The sequence below is a fragment of the Schistocerca cancellata genome, chromosome 2, assembly GCF_023864275.1.
Source record: "Schistocerca cancellata isolate TAMUIC-IGC-003103 chromosome 2, iqSchCanc2.1, whole genome shotgun sequence".
Lineage (NCBI taxonomy): Eukaryota > Metazoa > Arthropoda > Insecta > Orthoptera > Acrididae > Schistocerca > Schistocerca cancellata.
Genome location: NC_064627.1, coordinates 1,118,439,988 through 1,118,462,783, shown reverse-complemented (window position 1 = coordinate 1,118,462,783; position 22,796 = coordinate 1,118,439,988). Strand labels below are relative to the sequence as shown.

The 22,796-nt window shown below is 44.6% G+C and overlaps 1 protein-coding gene across 1 annotated transcript in view; it reads left to right on the top strand.

Moving 5' to 3' along the window:
• The first annotated feature begins 736 nt into the window (after positions 1-736).
• LOC126163160 (inward rectifier potassium channel 4-like) overlaps positions 737-22,796 on the top strand; it is a 717,192-nt gene continuing 695,132 nt past the window's right edge. Inside the window, exon 1 of the mRNA XM_049920096.1 lies at positions 737-829. Within this exon, the coding sequence (XP_049776053.1) occupies positions 771-829 (59 nt within the window). The 5' untranslated portion in view covers positions 737-770. The remainder of the gene's footprint in view (positions 830-22,796) is intronic.

The window sequence follows — 22,796 nt, the reverse complement described above, 5'->3', positions numbered from 1 at the left end:
ATGTCCGCCATCATTCCTCAACAATAGCTGTAGTCGAGGAATAATGTTGTGAACAGCACTGTAAAGCATGTCCGGAGTTATGGTGAGGCACTGGCGCCGGTTGTTGTCTTTCAGCATCCCTATAGATGTCGGTCGATCACGATACACTTGCGACTTCAGGTAACCCCAAAGCCAATAATCGCATGGACTGAAGTCTGGGGACCTGGGAGGCCAAGCACGACGAAAGTGGCGGCTGAGCACACGATCATCACCAAACGACGCGTGCAAGAGATCTTTCACGCATCTAGCAATACTCTGTTTTTTTGTTCTTTTTTTGTTCTAATAAAACCCCATGTCATTCCAAGCACGTGTGTCAATTTTTACCTCTCTATCTACATTATTCCGTGGTTTATTAAGTTTTCAAATTTATACTGACTTTTTTATCACCCGGTAGATATGGAGAGAGAGCTAACTGGTCACGTCCAAATGTAATCCCCGTCTCTCTCCGCTGAGAACGCAACGAGCAGGCGCCTTGCTTCCTCGACAGCACTCGCGGCAATGCGGACCATTACAAGTGCGGAAAGAAGAAGAGATGGGCGTATGAAAAAAACGGACGATCGCGTCAGACTGTGGAGAAACTGATGACAAGGGCTCTCCAGACGGGGCGGTGCGGGAGCGGAGCCGCCAGCCAGCTGCGACCCCTGGCGATAAGGCGGCCGAGGTCGGGCGGAGCGCCGGCTTATCTCCGCAGCGGCGGCCGGCGGCCAGTGTGGGCTCCGGAGAAGCGCGCCATGCAGAGGTTTCTGGCGCCAGCGAGCACGCGCCGCTGGCGGATCCTGCTGTCGCCCAGGTAACCTGCCGGCTTACTCCAACACGTGCTCCGCCTCGCTACACGCGCAAGGCCGCGCGGCTTCAATAAGCTCACGAATCCAGAGACGTCATTTTAGATTTCGGAATTGCGTAAATACACTGTTAGTTTCTTACGAGGCGATTGCCGCTTACACGATGAAGCAGCTTGTTTCTGATACGTGACGCCAACTTCAAGACTGTGTTTCACAGCCGCTCAATCGGGGACAGTTGCCAATACACTGCTTAATAACTTGTTTTCCCGTCTTTGAAACGAAATCCATTACTGACTCTGCGTATCAGGAATCCGACAGTTTGCTGGTGGGCTTTGGAGGCATTACATGTCTACGCACAGTTCATGTAATTCGCGTAAATATGGGGTCACTGATTTGTGTACCCGGTGATGGCGATCGATAGTGACCCAGATGTTTGCCATAGGATTTACATCAGGCGAATTTGGTTGCCGAGATAACAACGTGAGTCCAGTATAATGCGTCTCAAACGACTGTAGCACGGTTCTGGCTCCGAGACACGGACAGTTGTACTGCTGGAAGATGACTTCGCTGTCGCGGAAGACACTAAGCATGAAGGGATGCAGGTGGTTGGTTTGCAGCTGTCAGCGTATCTTCGATTACCAGCACAGGTGCCACACAAGCGCAGGAGAATACAGCTCTCACCAGCCTGCGTCTGAGGCGTGCTGTACGTTTCAAGCCGCCGTTCGCCTCGTTGACGGCGTTTGTGGAAACGACCGCAACCTAGTGTAGCAAAAACGTGAGATACCCGAAGAGTCGCCACGTTTCCATTGATCGACGGTTGAATCCCGAGCACGATTTTGCCGGCCGTTCTTGAACAAGAATGTCAATCATTCTCTTGCCTAATTAGGCTGGCGACCGTTTTCTTTATTCTTTGAACAGTGTAGATAGGTACAATATTAGTTGTTACTGCCCGCCGGAGTGGCCGAGCGGTTCTAGGCGCTTCAGTCCGGAACCACGCTGCTGCTACGGTTGCAGGTTCGAATCCTGCCTCGGGCATACATGTGTGTGATGTCCTTAGGTTAGTTAGGTTTAAGCCGGCCGCGGTGGTCTAGCGGTTCTGGCGCTGCAGTCTGGAACCGCGGGACTGCTACGGTCGCAGGTTCGAATCCTGCCTCGGGCATGGGTGTGTGTGATGTCCTTAGGTTAGTTAGGTTTAAGTAGTTGTAAGTTCTAGGGGACTTATGACCTAATATGTTGAGTCCCATAGTGCTCAGAGCCATTTGAACCATTTCTAGTTACGTTTAAGTAGTTCTAAGTCTAGGGGACTGATGACCTCAGATGTTAAGTCCCATAGTGCTCAGAGCCATTTCGAATCCCGATGGTCATGTACCCACTGCAGTCGTAATCGACGATGTCGCTGGGTCAACGTATGAACACGTAGGGGTGGTCTCCTATGGAGCTCCATGTTCAACAACGTGCAGTTAACGGTGTGCTCCCAGACACTTGTACGTGCACCAGAATTGTGCTCTCTCGGCAGAGGTGCCACGGATCACCATCTATCTTACTTTACAGAGCAGACAAACTTCCTAACCCCACGTTCTGTGAAATGGCGTGGTCGTCCAACCATTTACCACCTAGTGATAGTTTCACTGTCCTTCTACCTCTTTCCGTAGATGCTCACTACAGTAGCACGTGAAAATTCAACCAGTTTCGCCGTTTACGAGATACTCGTTCACAGGCTCGGTTTAATAATAGTCTTCCCTTCGTCAAAGTCGCTTATCTCAATGGATTTCCACATTTGCTGCCCATATCTTCGGCAGGGTGATCCTCCGTCCGTTTCTCCTCCGCTTACATACACTGCTGGCCATTAAAATTGCTACACCACGAAGATGACGTACGACAGACGTGAAATTTAACCGACAGGAAGAAGATGCTGTGATATACAAATGATTAGTTTTTCAGAGCATTCACACAAGGTTGGCGCCGGTGGTGACAACTACAACGTGCTGACATGAGGAAAGTTTCCAACCGATTTCTCATACGCAAACAGCAGTTGACCGGCGTTGCCTGGTGAAACGTTGTTGTGATGCCTCGTGTAAGGAGGAGAAATGCGTACCATCACGTTTCCGACTTCGTTAAAGGTCGCATTGTAGCCTATCGCAATTGCGGTTTATCGTAACGCGACATTGCTGCTCGCGTTGGTCGAGATCCGATGATTGTAAGCAGAATAAGGAATCGTTCGGTTCAGGAGGGTAATACGGAACGCCGTGCTGGATCCCAACGGCATCGTATCACTAGCAGTCGAGATGACAGGAATCTAATCCGCATGGCTGTAACGGATCGTGCAGCCACGTCTCGATCCCTGAGTGAACAGATGGGGAAGTTTGCAAGACAACAACCATCTGCACGAACAGTTCGACGACGTTTGCAGCAGCGTGGAGTATCAGCTCGGAGACCATGGCTGCGGTTACCCTCGACGCTGCATGACAGACAGGAGCGCCTGCGATGTTGTACTCCACGACGAGCCTGGGTGCACGAATGGCAAAACGTCATTTTTTTCGGATGAATCCACGTGCTGTTTACAACATCAAAAAAAAAAAATGGTTCAAATGGCTCTGAGCACTATGGGACTCAACTGGTGTGGTCATAAGTCCCCTAGAACTTAGAACTACCTAAACCTAACTAACCTAAGGACATCACACACATCCATGCCCGAGGCAGGATTCGAACCTGCGACCGTAGCGGTCGTGCGGTTCCAGACTGTAGCGCCTTTAACCGCTCGGCCACTCCGGCCGGCTTTACAGCATCCTGATAGTCGCATCCGTGTTTGGTGACATCGCGGTGAACGCACATTGGAAGCGTGTATTTGTCATCGCCATACTGGCATATCACCTGGCGTGATGGTACGGGGTGCCGTTGGTTACACGTCTCGGTCGCCGCTTGTTCGCATTGACGGCACTTTGAACAGTGGACGTTTAATTTCAGATGTGTTGCGACCCGTGGCTCTACCGTTCATTCGATCCCTGCTAAACCCTACATTTCAGCAGGATAATGCACGACCGCATGTTGCAGGTCCTGTAGGGGCCTTTCTGGATACGGAAAATGTTCGGCTGCTGCCCTGGCCAGCACATTCTCCATATCTCTCACCAATTGAAAACGTCTGGTCAATGGTGGCCGAGCAACTGGCTCGTCACAATACGCCACTCAGTACTCGTGATGAACTGTGGTATCGTGTTGAAGCTGCATGGGCAGCTGTACATGTACACGTCATCCAAGCTCTGTATCAAGACCGTTATTACGGCCAGAGGTGGTTGATCTGGGTACTGATTTCTCAGGATCTGTGCACCCAAATTGCGTGAAAATGTAATCACATGTCAATTCTAGGATAATATATTTGTCCAATGAATATTCGTTTATCATCTGCATTTCTTCTTGGTATAGCAATTTTATTGGCCAGTAGTGTAGTACTGTTACTGCGTCACGTGCCCGCAAGGTCACCAGGCTGCATTCAACGTTGCGGTCGGCGGTGGTTATGATGTTTTGACTTATAAGGTACACTATGTCATGTTGATTAGCTCAATTAGCGAAGCACTGCCCACTAAATACAGCTGCACTGCCCATTAAATACAGCTGCCAAGATAGAGCATGACATACAGTTGTTAATGGTAACAGCCTTTCCGCGTTAAACTTTACAATGTAGAAGCGACAGGAAGCTAGGCGCTTTCGATGACCACGATGCTCAACCTGCTCGAGTCTTACTTACTGTATAACATGACTGCTATAGCAGAGTCGGCGAAAGAAGTGATCTAGCAGCGCTGTTGCCAGCTTTCAACTGCGAAGCGTAAACGGCTACAGGTGAAAGTGACGGTCGTCTATAGAGCTGCGCCAACACTGACCCGTTGCTATAGATACGTATACAAAATCGCGTTACGTGATTGTTTGAGATGGACGCATGAAGCCGCGTCAAGCCTACTGAAACTGTAGGGAATCTTCTTTCGTCGACACTACTATGGCACCAATTCCTTCTGTCGTCTACGTTCACTAAACAGTCGTTACATGATACCACGTGTTCTTTGCTTCAAACAATGAGACGTCGAAGTGTTAATCATGCGTTTCTGATTGACGTTACTCAAACCCATTACAAGTAAAACTGAAGTATGTACATTCCATCTGACAAACAAACAAGCTAGCACGGAGCTCAGAGTGAAACTTAATGGAAACACTGGTTGCCATAACAAGTACCCTAAGTACCTTCGTGTCACCCTTGAACGCAACCTTTCATATAGAAAACATCTTGAAAGTACTGCTGCGAAGATAAAAACTCGTAAAAATATTACTCAAAAATTGTGTGGAATGGCATGGGGAGCTTCAAAAGGTATCTTGCACACATCACCCATTGCGCTGGTCTTCTCGGCAGCCTGGTATTGTGCCCCGGTGTGGCTAAACAGCCGCCACACCAACGTAATCCACGTCCAGTTGAACGATACTATGCTGTTGATAATTGGGGCAATCCGACCGACACCGATTTATTGGTTTCTTCTGCTGAGCAACATTTAGCCACCGCAATCCGCAGAAGCGAGGCCTTGGTTGGGGAATACCGCAAGCTGCCTGAGAACCACACAGGAAGACATACCAAGTCTAAGACGAAATAGACTCCGTTCGAGAAACCCACCATTACGGCAAGCAGAACAGCTAGATGCCAGGAATACCGGGGTGAGAGACCTGTGGGACCAGAGCTGTCAAATTATTGACAATCCTGAAGAGCGTGAGTGGTTCCGAAAGTATAACTCTGATACTGCTGGCACAGAAATCGACAGGAAACTGTGGGTCAAATTGAGCAAAGCTCGCACTGGGCATGGATGATGCGCAGACTCTCTTTACAAATGCGGTGCTACAGTCTCTCCGGTTTGTGACTGTGGGGCTGCGAACCAGCCAATAAAGCACCTTAGAGATGAATGTCCCTTCCTGATGATACGGTTCTTATATGGATTAGGAATCTAGGTATTGACATTTAGTTAGTATTATATGTAGTTTTGTATTTTCATATTCCTGTTATATAGTATTATTAATGTTATATACCTGTAATTATAACCAGCATGTGAGCCATGTTGTTGTTGTGGTCTTCAGTCCAGAGACTGGTTTGATGCAGCTCTCCATGCTACTCTATCCTGTGCAAGCTTCTTCATCTCCCAGTACCTACTGCAGCCAAAATCCTTCTGAATCTGCTTAGTGTATTCATCTCTTGGTGTCCCTCTACGATTTTTACCCTCCACGCTGCCCTCCAATACTAAATTGGTGATCCCTTGATGCCTCAGAATATGCCCTACCAACCGATCCCTTCTTCTCGTCAAGTTGTGCCACAAACTCCTCTTCTCCCCAATTCTATTCAATACCTCCTCATTAGTTCTGTTATCTACCCATCTAATCTTCAGCACTCTTCTGTAGCACCACATTTCGAAACCTTCTATTCTCTTCTTGTCTAAACTATTTATCGTCCATGTTTCACTTCCATACATGGCTACACTCCATACAAATACTTTCAGAAACGACTTCCTGACACTTAAATCTATACTCGATGTTAACAAATTTCTCTTCTTCAGAAACGCTTTCCTTGCCATTGTCAGTCTACATTTTATATCCTCTCTACTTCGACCATCATCAGTTATTTTTCTCCCCAAATAGCAAAATTCCTTTACTACTTTAGTGTCTCATTTCCTAATCTAATTCCCTCAGCAACACCCGATTTCATTCGACTACATTCCATTATCCTCGTTTTGCTTTTGCTGATGTTCCTCCTATACCCTCCTTTCAAGACAATGTCCATTCCGTTCAACTGCTCTTCAAAGTCCTTTGCTGTCTCTGACAGAATTACATTGTCATCGGCGAACCTCGAAGTTTTTATTTCTTCTCCATGGATTTTTCTTTTGTTTCCTTTACTACTTACTCAATATACAGGTTGAATAGCATTGGGGAGAGGCTACAACCCTGTCTCACTCCCTTCCCAACCACTGCTTCCCTTTCATGTCCGTCGACTCTTATAACTGCCATCTGCTTTCTGTGCAAATTGTAAATAGTCTTACGCTCCCTGTATTTTACCCCTGCCACCTTCAGAATTTGAAAGAGAGTATTCCAGTCAACATTGTCAAAAGCTTTCTCTAAGTCTACAAATGCTAGAAACTTAGGTTTGCCTTTCCTTAATCTTTCTTCTAAGATAAGTCTTAGGGTCAGTATTGCCTCGCGTGTTCCAACATTTCTACGCAATCCAAACTGATCTTCCCCGAGGTCGGCTTCTACCATTTTTTCCATTCGTCTGTAAAGAATTCGCGATAGTATTTTGCAGCTGTGACTTATTAAACTGATAGTTCGGTAATTTTCACATCTGTCAACACATGCTTTCTTTGGGATTGGAATTATTATATTCTTCTTGAAGTCTGAGCGAATTTCGCCTGTCTTATACATCTTGCTCACTAGATGGTAGAGTTTTGTCAGGACTGGCTCTCCCAAGGCTGTCAGTAGTTCTAATGGAATGTTGTCTACTTCCGGGGCCTTATTTCGACTTAGGTCTTTCAGTGCTCTGTCTAACTCTTCACGCAGTATCGTATCTCCATTTCATTTTCATCTATCTCCTCTACCATTTCCATAATATTGTCTCCAAGAACATCGCCCCTGTATAGACCCTCTATATACTCCTTCCACCTTTCTGCTTTCCCTTCTTTGCTTAGAACTGGGTTTCCATCTGAGCTCTTGATATTAATTCAAGTGGTTCTCTTTTCTCCAAAGGTCTCTTTAATTTTCCTGTAGGCAGTATCTATCTTACCCCTCGTAAGATAGCCTCTACATCCTTACATTTGTCCTCTAGCCATCCCTGCTTAGCCATTTTGCACTTCCTGTCAATCTCATTTTTGAGATGTTTGTATTTGTTTTTACCTGCTTCATTTACTGCATTTTTATATTTCTCCTTTCATCAATTAAATTCAATATTCCTTCTGTTACCCAAAGAACTAGCCCTCGTCTTTTTACCTGCTTGATCCTCTGCTGCCTTCACTACTTCATCTCTCAAAGCTACCCATTCTTCTTCTACTGTATTTCTTTCCCCCATTCCTGTCAATTGCTCCCTTATGCTCTCCCTGAAACTCTGTACAACCTCTGGTTCTTTCAGTTTATCCAGGTCCCATCTCCTTAAATTCCCACCTTTTTGCAGTTTCTGCCACACGAATAAATAAAATAAATGTAGAACTGTTGACATGTTTAAAAATATCGGGAATCAGATATATTAATATTTAAAAGGATATCATTATCGGCCCTCGATAAATCGAACAAATTACAGATATTTCGACGGAAAAAATATCAACTTACCGGCCCAAAAGATATTTTCAATGTCAATAAACTTCACTAACAGCCGTATACTTCAAGATATTTTATTTTATTCTGAAGAAAATGGTTCAAATGGCTCTGAGCACTATGAGACTTAACTTCTGAGGTCATCAGTCCGCTAAAACTTAGAACTACTCAAACCTAACTAACCTAAGGTTATCACATCCATGCCCGAGGCAGGATTCGAACCTGCGACCATAGAAGTCGCGCGGTTCCAGACTGTAGCGCCTAAAACCTCTCGGCCACCCCGGCCGGCTTATTCTGAAAGCAAACAGTTTCGGCATTTCATTTTGCAATCTTCAGGCCCCATACACCTTTATCCAAATAAACGAACTTGTCGTATAGAGCCATAAACCACTGGATATCGTGAATTCCAATCGTCATACAATTGTTTAATACGAAGACGTGACAGCAGCTGAGGGCTCAGCTGCTGTCACGTCTTCTTCAGTCGTTCAGTTTCGCCACGTATTGGATTTGCGCGGAACTCTTCATGTCGGCTTCTCTGCTATTCATTTCTGCAAGTGCCAACGACCTAACAGTTGTAGTGCCAAAGCTGAGTGTTGAAGTTAAACGTTGCAGGTTCTGTTGGCAGCGCCGAGCGCCGAACACGTTAGCATTTCCTCTCACACGTTTCCGCCCAGCGCAAAGACCAATCTTGTCATTTGGATTTTTGTTCATCATTTTCAGCAACTGTTTTTGAAGAATGACGATATGACGAAATAGCACGCCAGTTGCGTTAAAACTGGTGTGTTATTTCTTCACATCAGATGTCTTGATATTCCGTTCACCCTCCTCCCCCCCCCCCACCCCCACCCCCCACCCCCACCCCAATGCAATCAGACCACTGCTTTGTGCCCGCTATACTTGCTTCACACAGTCAAAGGAAAAGACTGGACGTGATGAAACCTCAAAAAGTTGTAACACTACTTCATACGGTGAAAGTATGTTCTACTGCAATTTCAAAATAACTTCAAATATTTATCGAAAATTGCGAAAAAAATATAAAATAAAAATATCGGCACTCGATATTGTCATTTCGATATAGATGAAACGGTGAGAAGAGATATTTCCGAATTATAGGCATCTTTTGGAACAAGTATCGATGTATCGATAATTTATCAACAACCGTAGTTTCTGGACTTCCAGCGGCATTCGACAAGGTTCCGCACTCTTTCCGTGAACAAAATACGAACTTGCCGAGTATCGGACTAGATTTTCCACTGCAGTCAGGGTTTACTAACAGTCAGAACTCGACAAGTTATTCTTAACGGGAGGAAACAGACAAATTGAAGGTAGTGTCAAGAGTACTTCAAGGGTACCACTGTTTGCGAAGTATTATTTGTTACGCAGTGGATAACGTTGAAAGTTCCGTGAAACTGTCACGGATAATTTTATTATCTATACGAAGGTTTAGACTTTAGAAGACTAACGTAGTGGAGGAAGACCTGCCGAGGACCGAAGAATGGTGCGGAGACTGACAGTCGATCTACCATATAGATAAATGTGGCGTTTTGCTCATAAATGGGCTACTGGGTCAAATACTGTTCGATTATACTAACAGCAACAAGCGGTTGGAAACAGTAATAATCATAAAATACCTACGAATAACTTTCCGGTATGGTCTAACTTGGATTAACCATGTCGAGCTGTTTGCAGAACATAATTCATCCACGAAAGAAATGGCTTGCGAAAGACTCGTTCGACCGAGTCGAATGTTACTTGTGAGTTTTCGGTTGGGTTATTAGAAGACACGGAGGAGATGTTGTGACAACCGGCGCGTTTCGTCGTGATATGTTTCCCATAAGCGCGAGATCGTTACGGAGATGGTCAAAAAACTGCAGTGGCTGTCACGGCGGGAGAGGTTTTACACATGACGGATAGGTTTAAAATCCGAGAGCGTGCGTTCCGAGAAAGAGTCGAGCAACATATTACTTCTAAAAAGTCTTGTGAAATGACGACACGAGGAAATAAGAGAAACTAGAGCGCATACGGAGGTTTTCGTTAGAGTCGTTCCCGCGTAGCACTTACAAGTGCAACAGGAAAACGAGGAAATGCCGGTGGAACCAGAATTCCGTTCACCACACACCGCAAAGTGGGTTCCAGAGTATGGATGTAGATATACAAGGCCGTCGAAATCCTTTTGCAATCTCCCGTTCTGGCCACTATCGAGTTGGTTGCTTTGGAAAGACTAATGTCGATTTTTTAGTAGTAACCTCGTCCAGTCCAAACATCTGCTGCGTTTCTAATGACCTCGTTATCGGCAGGACGATAACCCCTTCCTTCCTTCCTTTCGTTAAGAGCAGCAGGCCTCAGCACGCTCTTCTGATCAAGTCTAACCTGCGCAATACTGACCCCGAGGCAGATTCTCATACTCTGTCCTACGGAGGCTGTCCACTGTTTCTCTTACACTTGTGAGTAGCAGACACGCAGCTACCGAATTTTCTTTCCCTTTGTACAGCAAAGCCTGGCATTTACCTTATTTCTAGTTTCGATTATTTTCGGCTGTACAGCAAAGTTTGACATTTACCTTAGTTCTGATTATGATTCTGTACGTTTTTGTTCCGTTTTGTAATTTCCTGTGTAAGATGTATCGGTGATTATAGGATCCTTTTCAGTTAAAGTTCATAGATCACGCTTGAAAGGCGTAGAATTATTGTACGAAACACATGATAATGCTTGATTTATAAAACGCCAAGGAATCGTAAAGCTAAGACGAAGCAAGTATAGTATCCAATCTCATCTGCTATGTTTTTCGGCCTCCCGAAATTTTCTAAATTTTTTCCTAAATTTTTATAATGACAGTATGGTAGTGTACCTAATAGTAATATTTAAGTTCATAAATATGCTTAGTCCCATTGAATTTCATTGCTCATTACATACTGCTTGCTAATGTCGATGTAGTGGTCTAATTAATTAACTAAGAATCTTTGTTAATTATGAAATATTTGAAAGGTTAATGTAGTACGACATTACATATTTAGTAAACGGTAGGAAACATATTTCGGCATATTAAAGCCTATCATTTGAAGGTAAATTTCTCGAACTTTTCCTTAAGGTATCTAAAATTGTCTGAAACTAATTATCTTCCGAATCAGTTACCATTAAAACTTAAGACCATTGCTAATTTCAGTCAGAAATTATGCCAAAATTACATTTAGATTCTGGACATGGGCACTATAAGTTCGTTGATATATTTTTCATGTTCCATTTGATGTGCAAAATTTATGAATTATCTCACTAATTAGAAAGTTCAATATTTTGAGGGTTATATAATATTTTATGTAAGATGGCTGCCGTCAGTAATGAATAGTGTGAAACATTGTTCATAAGCGAAACTGTATATAGGCGTAGCACATATGAGATCACGCAGTCTGCGGCTGAGGATAAAGTGAGCAACACCTATGTCTCTTGTCGTGAGAAATGTGCCATTGTACGATAACTAACGTTCTGAAATATTCTCGTGTGTTGCGTACTGTCCATTTTCTTCATTCGTGGGTTTAATCTGTGACTTCTCTGACAGTAATTACTAATTAATTCCGAGTGAGAACTTATTAGAGAAACACAGTGATTATTTACTCCTACGAATAGTGAGTGGTTAGCAGGGCAGTGTTGACGGACTTACTGATTTTTTTGTTGCACTGTCTTGTTTCAAGTTCCTTGAATGTATATTTTCGCCACATGTGAATCGTTTCGATCCACTGGATTTTTGTGTGATTACTGCACTAGGACAATTTAATAGACTATGAACTCATTTAGTAGGTAACATTCTGCTCTCCTTTGATTCGAACTACACTCCTGGAAATGGAAAAAAGAACACATTGACACCGGTGTGTCAGACCCACCATACTTGCTCCGGACACTGCGAGAGGGCTGTACAAGCAATGATCACACGCACGGCACAGCGGACACACCAGGAACCGCGGTGTTGGCCGTCGAATGGCGCTAGCTGCGCAGCATTTGTGCACCGCCGCCGTCAGTGTCAGCCAGTTTGCCGTGGCATACGGAGCTCCATCGCAGTCTTTAACACTGGTAGCATGCCGCGACAGCGTGGACGTGAACCGTATGTGCAGTTGACGGACTTTGAGCGAGGGCGTATAGTGGGCATGCGGGAGGCCGGGTGGACGTACCGCCGAACTGCTCAACACGTGGGGCGTGAGGTCTCCACAGTACATCGATGTTGTCGCCAGTGGTCGGCGGAAGGTGCACGTGCCCGTCGACCTGGGACCGGACCGCAGCGACGCACGGATGCACGCCAAGACCGTAGGATCCTACGCAGTGCCGTAGGGGACCGCACCACCACTTCCCAGCAAATTAGGGACACTGTTGCTCCTGGGGTATCGGCGAGGACTATTCGCAACCGTCTCCATGAAGCTGGGCTACGGTCCCGCACACCGTTAGGCCGTCTTCCGCTCACGCCCCAACATCGTGCAGCCCGCCTCCAGTGGTGTCGCGACAGGCGTGAATGGAGGGACGAATGGAGACGTGTCGTCTTCAGCGATGAGAGTCGCTTCTGCCTTGGTGCCAATGATGGTCGTATGCGTGTTTGGCGCCGTGCAGGTGAGCGCCACAATCAGAACTGCATACGACCGAGGCACACAGGGCCAACACCCGGCATCATGGTGTGGGGAGCGATCTCCTACACTGGCCGTACACCACTGGTGATCGTCGAGGGGACACTGAATAGTGCACGGTACATCCAAACCGTCATCGAACCCATCGTTCTACCATTCCTAGACCGGCAAGGGAACTTGCTGTTCCAACAGGACAATGCACGTCCGCATGTATCCCGTGCCACCCAACGTGCTCTAGAAGGTGTAAGTCAACTACCCTGGCCAGCAAGATCTCCGGATCTGTCCCCCATTGAGCATGTTTGGGACTGGATGAAGCGTCGTCTCACGCGGTCTGCACGTCCAGCACGAACGCTGGTCCAACTGAGGCGCCAGGTGGAAATGGCATGGCAAGCCGTTCCACAGGACTACATCCAGCATCTCTACGATCGTCTCCATGGGAGAATAGCAGCCTGCATTGCTGCGAAAGGTGGATATACACTGTACTAGTGCCGACATTGTGCATGCTCTGTTGCCTGTGTCTATGTGCCTGTGGTTCTGTCAGTGTGATCATGTGATGTATCTGACCCCAGGAATGTGTCAATAAAGTTTCCCCTTCCTGGGACAATGAATTCACGGTGTTCTTATTTCAATTTCCAGGAGTGTATATGTCAGACCCGAAACTGGCCATATGTGTGAATAATTTCCACCAAGAGTATAATTAAAATGTTGAAAATCTACTTCTGGTGTCGAAAATATTATTGCTATAGATTGTTTATAGAATTAACATCTTTCAGCCAGTTTTGGATCCAGCGTAGCTACCTAGAGAAACAGAAGAGGATTGGAGAAGAAAGCAGGCTTGTTCCAAAGCGAAGGCTGATATGTACACTACACTATCGTATTTGTCATGCTCCTTCTAGAAGCGTGGGGCACATCACACTCCAACCAGTAAAAGGGCCCCTAATATCAAGAGTTCTATAATTTAAGGCGTATTCGAATCACCATTAAACCTTCCCTTTTACTCACATATGATTATTGCCCGGAATTTAAAGTCGATTTTTCTTACTAGAGTAGCTCATTGTACGGCGTAAGTTTTCCTTAGTTGTTGACGAATTTTCCAGGATATATGTGATGGTTCATGAAATTCTTTTGTTCTTGACGTTTCACCCAAAGCTACTGTGGACTTTCTCATTGGTGCTCCTGGTTTCGCTGTGTCAGTCGGCACGACTCAACGAAACCAGAAGAACGGCTGAATGTATCCAGCTTAGCTCTGGATGAAACGCCAGGAACAAGGAAGTTTCATGGAACACGTCCACACAATCCTAAAAATTTCCCAGCGAGTGAATCAAATAGTCATAAAAGTCTTCATCGTAGGCTCTCTTATTTGACGCAACTTGGGCGGCTTGCGTTTCATATGTTTTAAATGTAACCGTCTAGCACTCTTAACTGTGATAGTGCTTTTAAGCGTAGTGCCGTGTTTGAACTATTGAGGTGGTCACAACAGGTTTAAAATCAGCTACTGATCGACACATACAGTCCATTTTTATTAGTATTATACTTCGGGCCACTGAATAGGTATTTCAAAGAAGTCACTGTAAAAAGAATTGTGCCACAAGTTGAAATTATTTTGTTGAACATTACCAAAGTTTAGACTACTACAAATACTCATATACTACCTGGGAAAACTTGTAATTTCCAACTCGCCTTCTTGGTAAAGGTATTTGGACAGCAATTTTTTCCATTTCATTCTTTCAGTTTTGCTTCGTAAGTGAGATGTGTAAATGAGCGAGTAAATACGCATAAGAAAATTTAAATTGCTGTATAGTTCCAAACACGGCCGATTGTGGGCGAAGTATGCTTGAACCCGACGACTCGTCACTGTTCAGGTGATTCATGGCAGTTATAGTATCCAGTCCAAATCAAAGGCGTACATTAATCATTCGTTTATTCGTCGGTTCACCGTAAGCGAAAACTTTACACATAAAGGGAACTTCTCTCTTCACACGCTAAAGAATATGATTAGCAGGAAAGAACAGTATCCTACTTTACGTAAATAATTCGAGTAAGCAGTTTGAACAGGTAAATAAACCATTAATAATACTACGTCGTTGCGGGAACATGTACTTTTTGATCACACAAATTTTTGGTTAACACACTTCCTACCATTTCTCTGTACATAAAACTGCAATAACACAACAACAATGAAGGTACTAAGTATATGTGACTACACATTCGCAGCTCCTTCAAATGCAATTATATTAGACAAATTACTCAAAAACAGTCTAAAATTATGCCTCACTACAGAGTTCTAGAAGCCAGGAGTCTACTTAAAATTGAATTTACTCATCAATGCCAAATAAAATTTGAAAATGTATTACATGTCGTAACTGTGCAAATAAGCAAAAATTTCTTTTCAACATTAAATAGCAGTTTTAGTACAGTATGTTACAAATGCGTTTCTATCATAACACCGAGCTTCAGAATGAGGATACGAAAAAGGAATCTATCCCAGTCGGCATGAAATAGGGCAATCGTCTTCCGTAGTCATATTTGAAATACCACAAACGATACTATTCTAAAACTCTAACAACACATACTGACCACTGAATTTATAACACTAAATGGTACTTTATCCGAAGGCGACAAGACGCTGCGAATATCCGGAAGCGGTTGTTTATGCCGTCCACATAGTCTCTTTCCAACTATGACTCTCACTTAGCACTTTCGACTGGCATTTAGCTCTTCTTTCCGGTAAAACCTTCGTTATCGCACCAAGCGAGGTTAGCGTGTCATCTTCCATACTTTCCCTCCAAATGATAGCAATATGGTAGCAGTTCATACTCGCTCACTGCACGCTAGCTTCTTTCCGTGTGTGTGTTGGGTTGGTGTGTGCACAATTGGCGACTCCTGCCTTTCCATTTCACATCTTCACGTCTCCTTACTACAGAGGTACTTTCCCCTGGTTTTACAATTTCCTATCTACCCTTCACCATATTTCCTCTCACCTTTATATGGATACCTCATCTCCCTCTAATTAATGCAAAACCGTGTATTATATCCATATCGTCTTTAATGTCCATTATAAGATTTCACCTAAGTAGTCATGTACAGACCATAATTTTAAAAATTCTGAAAAAATATTAACTTATACGTGAAGTGTGTATGTGACACTGAGCTGTAGTACTGCATGTTGCACCGGGCAGGTGACTCTGGTGGTAGCGGTTTCCCCTGAATCAAGGTACTCGCAGTGCGGTCTTGGCGCAGTGTCACGTGAAAAAAATCAGTGCCTGTAACATACGTGATACGGGCGTCCCGTGAGCACCGACGATCTGGCCTCAGTCAAATACGATGAAATCGTGTACCTTTCCTATCATACATTTGACTATCACGCCGATGACTAGTATTAGGTCAGGATTCATAACAGCCACGTGATGTGCCAAACTATTCCAGTAATTTTGGAAACAGAAATGCTCTTTCCACATTATGGCAACTATCTCTAATTCAATTGCTTATGAGAGCACCTATAACTGTTGTTGCACCGAAATAATACAAGGTGTTTCAAAAATGACCGGTATATTTGAAACGGCAATAAAAACTAAACGAGCAGCGATAGAAATACACCGTTTGTTGCAATATGCTTGGGACAACAGTACATTTTCAGGCAGACAAACTTTCGAAATTACAGTAGTTACAATTTTCAACAACAGATGGCGCTGCGGTCTGGGAAACTCTATAGTACGATATTTTCCACATATCCACCATGCGTAGCAATAATATGGCGTAGTCTCTGAATGAAATTACCCGAAACCTTTGACAACGTGTCTGGCGGAATGGCTTCACATCCAGATGAGATGTACTGCTTCAGCTGTTCAATTGTTTCTGGATTCTGGCGGTACACCTGGTCTTTCAAGTGTCCCCACAGAAAGAAGTCACAGGGGTTCATGTCTGGCGAATAGGGAGGCCAATCCACGCCGCCTCCTGTATGTTTCGGATAGCCCAAAGCAATCACACGATCATCGAAATATTCATTCAGGAAATTAAAGACGTCGGCCGTGCGATGTGGCCGGGCACCATCTTGCATAAACCACGAAGTGTTCGCAGTGTCGTCTAAGGCAGTTTGTACCGCCACAAATTCACGAAGAATGTCCAGATAGCGTGATGCAGTAATCGTTTCGGATCTGAAAATGGGCCAATGATTCCTTTGGAAGAAATGGCGGCCCAGACCAGTACTTTTTGAGGATACAGGCACGATGGGACTGCAACATGGGGCTATTCGGTTCCCCATATGCGCCAGTTCTGTTTATTGACGAAGCCGTCCAGGTAAAAATAAGCTTCGTCAGTAAACCAAATGCTGCCCACATGCATATCGCCGTCATCAATCCTGTGCGCTATATCGTTAGCGAATGTCTCTCGTGCAGCAATGGTAGCGGCGCTGAGGGGTTGCCGCGTTTGAATTTTGTATGGATAGATGTGGAAACTCTGGCGCATGAGACGATACGTGGACGTTGGCGTCATTTGGACCGCAGCTGCAACACGGCGAACGGAAACCTGAGGCCGCTGTCGGATCACCTGTTGCACTAGCTGCACGTTGCCCTCTGTGGTTGCCGTACGCGGTCGCCCTACCTTTCCAGCACGTTCATCCGTCACGTTCCCAGTCCGTTGAAATTTTTCAAACAGATCCTTTATTGTATCGCTTTTCGGTCCTTTGGTTACATTAAACCTCCGTTGAAAACTTCGTCTTGTTGCAACAACACTGTGTTCTAGGCGGTGAAATTCCAACACCAGAAAAATCCTCTGTTCTAAGGAATAAACCGTGTTGTCTACAGCACACTTGCACGTTGTGAACAGCACACGCTTACAGCAGAAAGACGACGTACAGAATGGCGCACCCACAGACTGCGTTGTCTTCTATATCTTTCACATCACTTGCAGCGCCGTCTGTTGTTGAAAATTGTAACTAGTGTAATTTCGAAAGTTTGTCCGCCTGAAAATGTACTGTTGTCCCAAGCATATTGCAACAAACGGTGTATTTCTATCGCTGCTCGTTTAGTTTTTATTGCCGTTTCAAATATACCGGTCATTTTTGAAACACCCTGTATTTACGTTGCTTACTTCCATTATACAGAAATATACTCCGTTATTTCATCCTGAAACGGTAACACTGAAACGCTGAGAGAGGGGATGAAGTTCTCCCTAATCATCTCCTCGAAAAAGGCTCCTTAACGAGGTTATAAATACAAACAAATAGCGCCAGATTTTTTATTTTTTACTAGGTGAACGAGACAAGGTCATAGAAACGCACAACAATATCCAGGGCGCGGCAATTCAAGAAATAAGTTTTGCGTCACGGAATTGCTTATGCCTACATTGTTTCATTACTCTTGTTGTAACGCCCAATCACGGATTGTAGGTGTAACTACAGGTATGGAATCAAACAGGGATGCAGTATCACACGGTGCGTCTCGCCAGAGTTTCTTTCCAAGCAACATTTAGAACGGAAAAGGAATGGTGTAAATGAATTCGATACAGTTTGGAGCGTTTGCTAAACACCGTACAGTTTCTTGCTGAATGCAGATGTAGATTATCTGTTGATTATCTCTGCATGCTGCTACGTCTCCTCCAGCTAGCAAGTAAACTCTGCCTGTATGCCCATTAAAATATATTTTGTTGCAGTCATTTTAACCGACCACTTCCGCATTGCTTACTACTACAGGTTGGCGCGCGAAATGTGTTACCATTTTGTTTTTGAGTAAAAGCTTTACTGTCAGTACACTCTGAAAGGAACATATACTACAATGAAGAGCCGTCCATGGAGATTTGTTCTAACTGAGCACATGCTCAATATGTCCACCATTTCATTTCCTAACTTCCTTCAAACGAACACTAAAGTTAGTGATTACCCAACGGCACATGTCTTCCGTAATTTCACTGCAAGCTTGAAAAATAAGTCTTCCGAGCTCCATTAAATCACGTGGACGTTTCGGGAAAATTTTTTCCTTTAGGTAACCCCAAAGAAAAAAGTCACATGGATTGAGGTCTGGACTATTGAGGGGGGGGGGGGGGGGAGGGGGGGGAGCAATTTTGTCCGTCATTTAAGCGACCTGGAAACCTGAGTGAAATGATCCGCATGTCGAAATGCTCGCGTAAAAACTCCAACACAGTGTTTGCAGTATGTGGCCTTGCTCCATCTTGCATGTTGAAGGGCAAGGCAGTAGCAAGAAGCTGTGGAAAGAATCTATTGCGAAGCATGCTCCAATAGCGCTCGCTGTTCACAGTTTCTTCAAAGAAAAAGGGTCCAATAAGTCCGTGACTGGAAATTGCTGCCCACGCTGTAATCCTCGGAGCATAATGTTGTCGTTCATGAAGCACTTGTGGGTTTTCAGTGGCCCAAAAGCGTACATTTTGTTTGTTAACCACACCGTCTGAATGGAAATGCGCCTCGTTGTTGAGAGTTTCTCCCCTATCCTCCGCCCAGTGAGCAAACAGTAGTCTCTGTCGCTTGTGTTCTTCAGTGAGCTTCCGTGCACAGGTCATCTTGTATGGGTACATATGGAGGTCATTTTTAAGAATGCGTTGAACGGAGCGTCTGGATATTCCCAGTTGCACTGCTGCCTTTCTAGACGATTTGCCGGGACTTCTCGGCACAGCAACTCGTACCGCTTCAATATTCTCCTGCGAACAAACAGGTTTACGCCGAGGTTGCTTCGCTTCCAATACTGTTCCTTCCTGTTCAAATTTTACGTACAGCCTGTGCATGGTCTTCTTGCAAGGGACCCATCGTGTGTTAAACTGTTGTCGAAACTCCCTCTGAGTCACAACAAGGCCTTTCGTTTCATGAAAAGTAACACAATTGCCGATCGTTGCTGTGTCGTCAGTCTTCCATTGTCAGCCATTGCTGCTTACTAGTCTCCCTGCGGCAGTATCGTGAATTACACGTCATCTCGTAACTCATTTGTTTTTCCAAGCTCTGCTGGTACTGCTGTAGAGATCCTAGCGGGATATCTAATGTGCGTCGTAAATTGTGAAAGAAACAATTGGTAACACACCCTGTATATGCCGATTATTTTGTGTGTGTGTGTGTGTCTGTGTGTGTGTGTGTACGCGCGCGCGCGCGCGCGCGCGCGCGTGTGTGTGTGTCTGCAAGCGGCAACAGAGTACCTGATAGTGTAGCGAAGTACTCTTAGTTATGTGTTGTGTCCTACACTGTGGTGCAGGTTATATAGATACAGACGTTTGCACTAGGTTTAGGAAGTAACCGAGTTGGAACAACACGTACAAAATTAAGAAAAACAACTAATTATCAAGGCACTTAAATGTCTCGTGACGTAAGCAATGGAATTCATCGTGGCAGCACAGAAATACTTAGTTACCATTCACTTAGTGAGAGAGACACTGGCCTGCCGTATTTCTCTCGCCTGCATTAAGTCACACACTAAGCACGTACGGTGCATCTGGCTCATGCGCTCGGAAAAGCGGAGGCGGAAGTGCGTGACTTAAACTAATATCCAAGGAGAGTGTGTGAGCGGTTACATCAAAGAGGGGCCACGTTGCGTGTTACGCACTTGCACTTGTTGCAGACGATGTTGGCAATGTTGCGTCCGCGTCATACATCAAAGCGTGGCACCGCCTCCAGGGTTGGCCACCTCACCCCGCTTCAAATTTATCGTTGTTGTATCTGGCCGCTAATGATACAGCGGGCCTAAGAAAAATGTTCGGTGGGTCGCTGAAAATAGCAGCTACTTATTTTGCGACGTTTGTGTTGGCAGACTCTGCGAGAGAAGGCGCAGTAAGAGAAATTAGCGGCTTTTTTCCTCCTTCTTCCTATATTTGGACTACTGACCCTGCAGCTTAGTCGCATCGTCTTCCAAGGCCAAACAGATAATCAGAGCACTTCCTGCCGCACAGCTGAGATGTAAAAGCAACGAAACCAGGCTGCGACTCTCTCCATAATTTTTAGGCTGCACAGAGGTCCACCATAAAGAGAACACTTCTAATATATCTTAGAGAGCTCAAATTTGCAATGGGACATATCGATAGGTGATTGAACTACATGGTCTGTGTTGTGTATTGAGTATTTTACCATTTATACACGGTGTTTAAACAATGACGGGTTTTTGGTAGAACGATGTTCCTTTCTGACGAACCTGGAGAACCTTTAGAAACCTGAATATAGTGACGTAAATCTTGTAATAGTGCGCAGTGAAACTTTTCCCAAAACTACCTGTTAAATATTCTAAATACGAGGACAAAAGATGGTAGCACAGATCAGTTTCACGTACTTTATTTCATTAACAACGAACAAAAGTCTCCCTCTGTTATCTTGACTCCCCACAATTCGATTAGTTCGCTGTTTTTGTGAAAACTTTTCTTAGTAAACATTGAAAAACGTTACTTAATAATACTTCTCAAGTCCCCCGCTGCTAAAGAGTGGAATAGTCGACATTAAGAAAATCTTGGCTTTATTATGACAGTAGTTGAAAAACATATGAATACTAACCACTAGCATAAAACTCGTTCCTTTATGTACTTTCACTTGTTTCGATGTCTTGAACTGTTTGTGGGGTATCATGCGTGCAGACATTACGTGCGACAGCCGACATAAACGTTTACTTTCTCTTTATTATTCGCACGTCACGTTTACCAGATTCAGCAGGGCTTTTAAAATGCATGTGATTTTCTGGTAATGTGGAAAGCAGTCTACCGTACTAACAAAGAGGCAAAGACTATAAAGGAGACGTAATATAACAAAGCCGCTGATTCTAGAGGTATCACCTGACGGTGACGGCAAGATACGCTGTCGAAATATCGCGTTTCGTAAAATACTGTACCCGGCTGGACACCCGAGCGCAACACAAACAGTTGAAGTGCCGGAAAAGCTCAAGCTCACACACAAAAGCGACGCTCTGAAATCGTACTTGGAAGGGCTGGCTTCAAATCACTCTCCGAACTTCTAGATAAGGGTTTTTCAGTATTTCCCTATTTTCCTTTACTGCATTGTCTGAATGGTCGATTCATTACGGCCGACCTCCGTTCACCTGAGCTATGTTTAAAGTTCAAAGACATCAATGACGACAGCACTTTCACCATTTCGCTAACATTTTTTTCCCAATGAGTCGAGAGACAAATTTACATCTTACACAACTTAGGAGTGTGGTGCAAAATCGTTTTAGCTTGTCTAGATTGGGAAACCCTGCCCTTGCAACAGTTCGCCGCGAGAATGAACTGATTAACTATATAAAGAACATATGGGAAAATACAAGATGCAAAACTGTAACTTCTGAGGAGGAGGAGAAGAAGAAGAAAAAGAGGAAGAAGAAGATGATTACGAAACCAAACAGTGCGGAAGGAACTGAAAGACGATCTAACTGAATGTAAGTAAGCAGCTGAACGACTGTTTACCAACACAGTCCAGAATATGGACATTATACGATTACTCAAACGCCCAGGCGGTAGATGGGATGTAGGATGACGTAAGACGAAATGGCCAGACAACTTGTGAAGACGGAACAAAAATCTACATCCACATTATTACTCTGCAATTCGCAATTAAGTGCCTGGCAGGGGGTTCATCGAATCACCTTCAAACTATTTCTCTACCCTACCACTCTCAAACAGCGCGCCGGTAAAACGTATACTAAGATCTTTTCGTGCGAGCTCTGGTTTCTCCTATTTTATTATGATGATATTATGATGATTTCTCCACACGTAGGTGCGATTCAACAAAATGTTTTCACATCCGGAGAAGGAAGATGACGACACAAATTTCCTGAGAACATCCTGCCGCAACGAAAAACGCCTTTGTTTCAATGATTGTTGCCCACATTCGCGTGTCATATCCGTGGAACTCTTTCTCCTATTTTGCTATGATAAATAACGAGCTGCACGTCTTTGAACTTTTGCGATGTCCTCCGACAACCCTGCCTGATGCGGATCTCACGCTGCGCAGGAAGGCTCCAGAAGAGGGCGGACAAGCGAGGCGTTAGCAGTGTCTTTAATAGACCTGTTGCATTTTGTAAGTGTTCTGCCAATAAAGCTCTGTCTTCGGTTTGCTTTCCTTATCCATGTGATCGTTCCA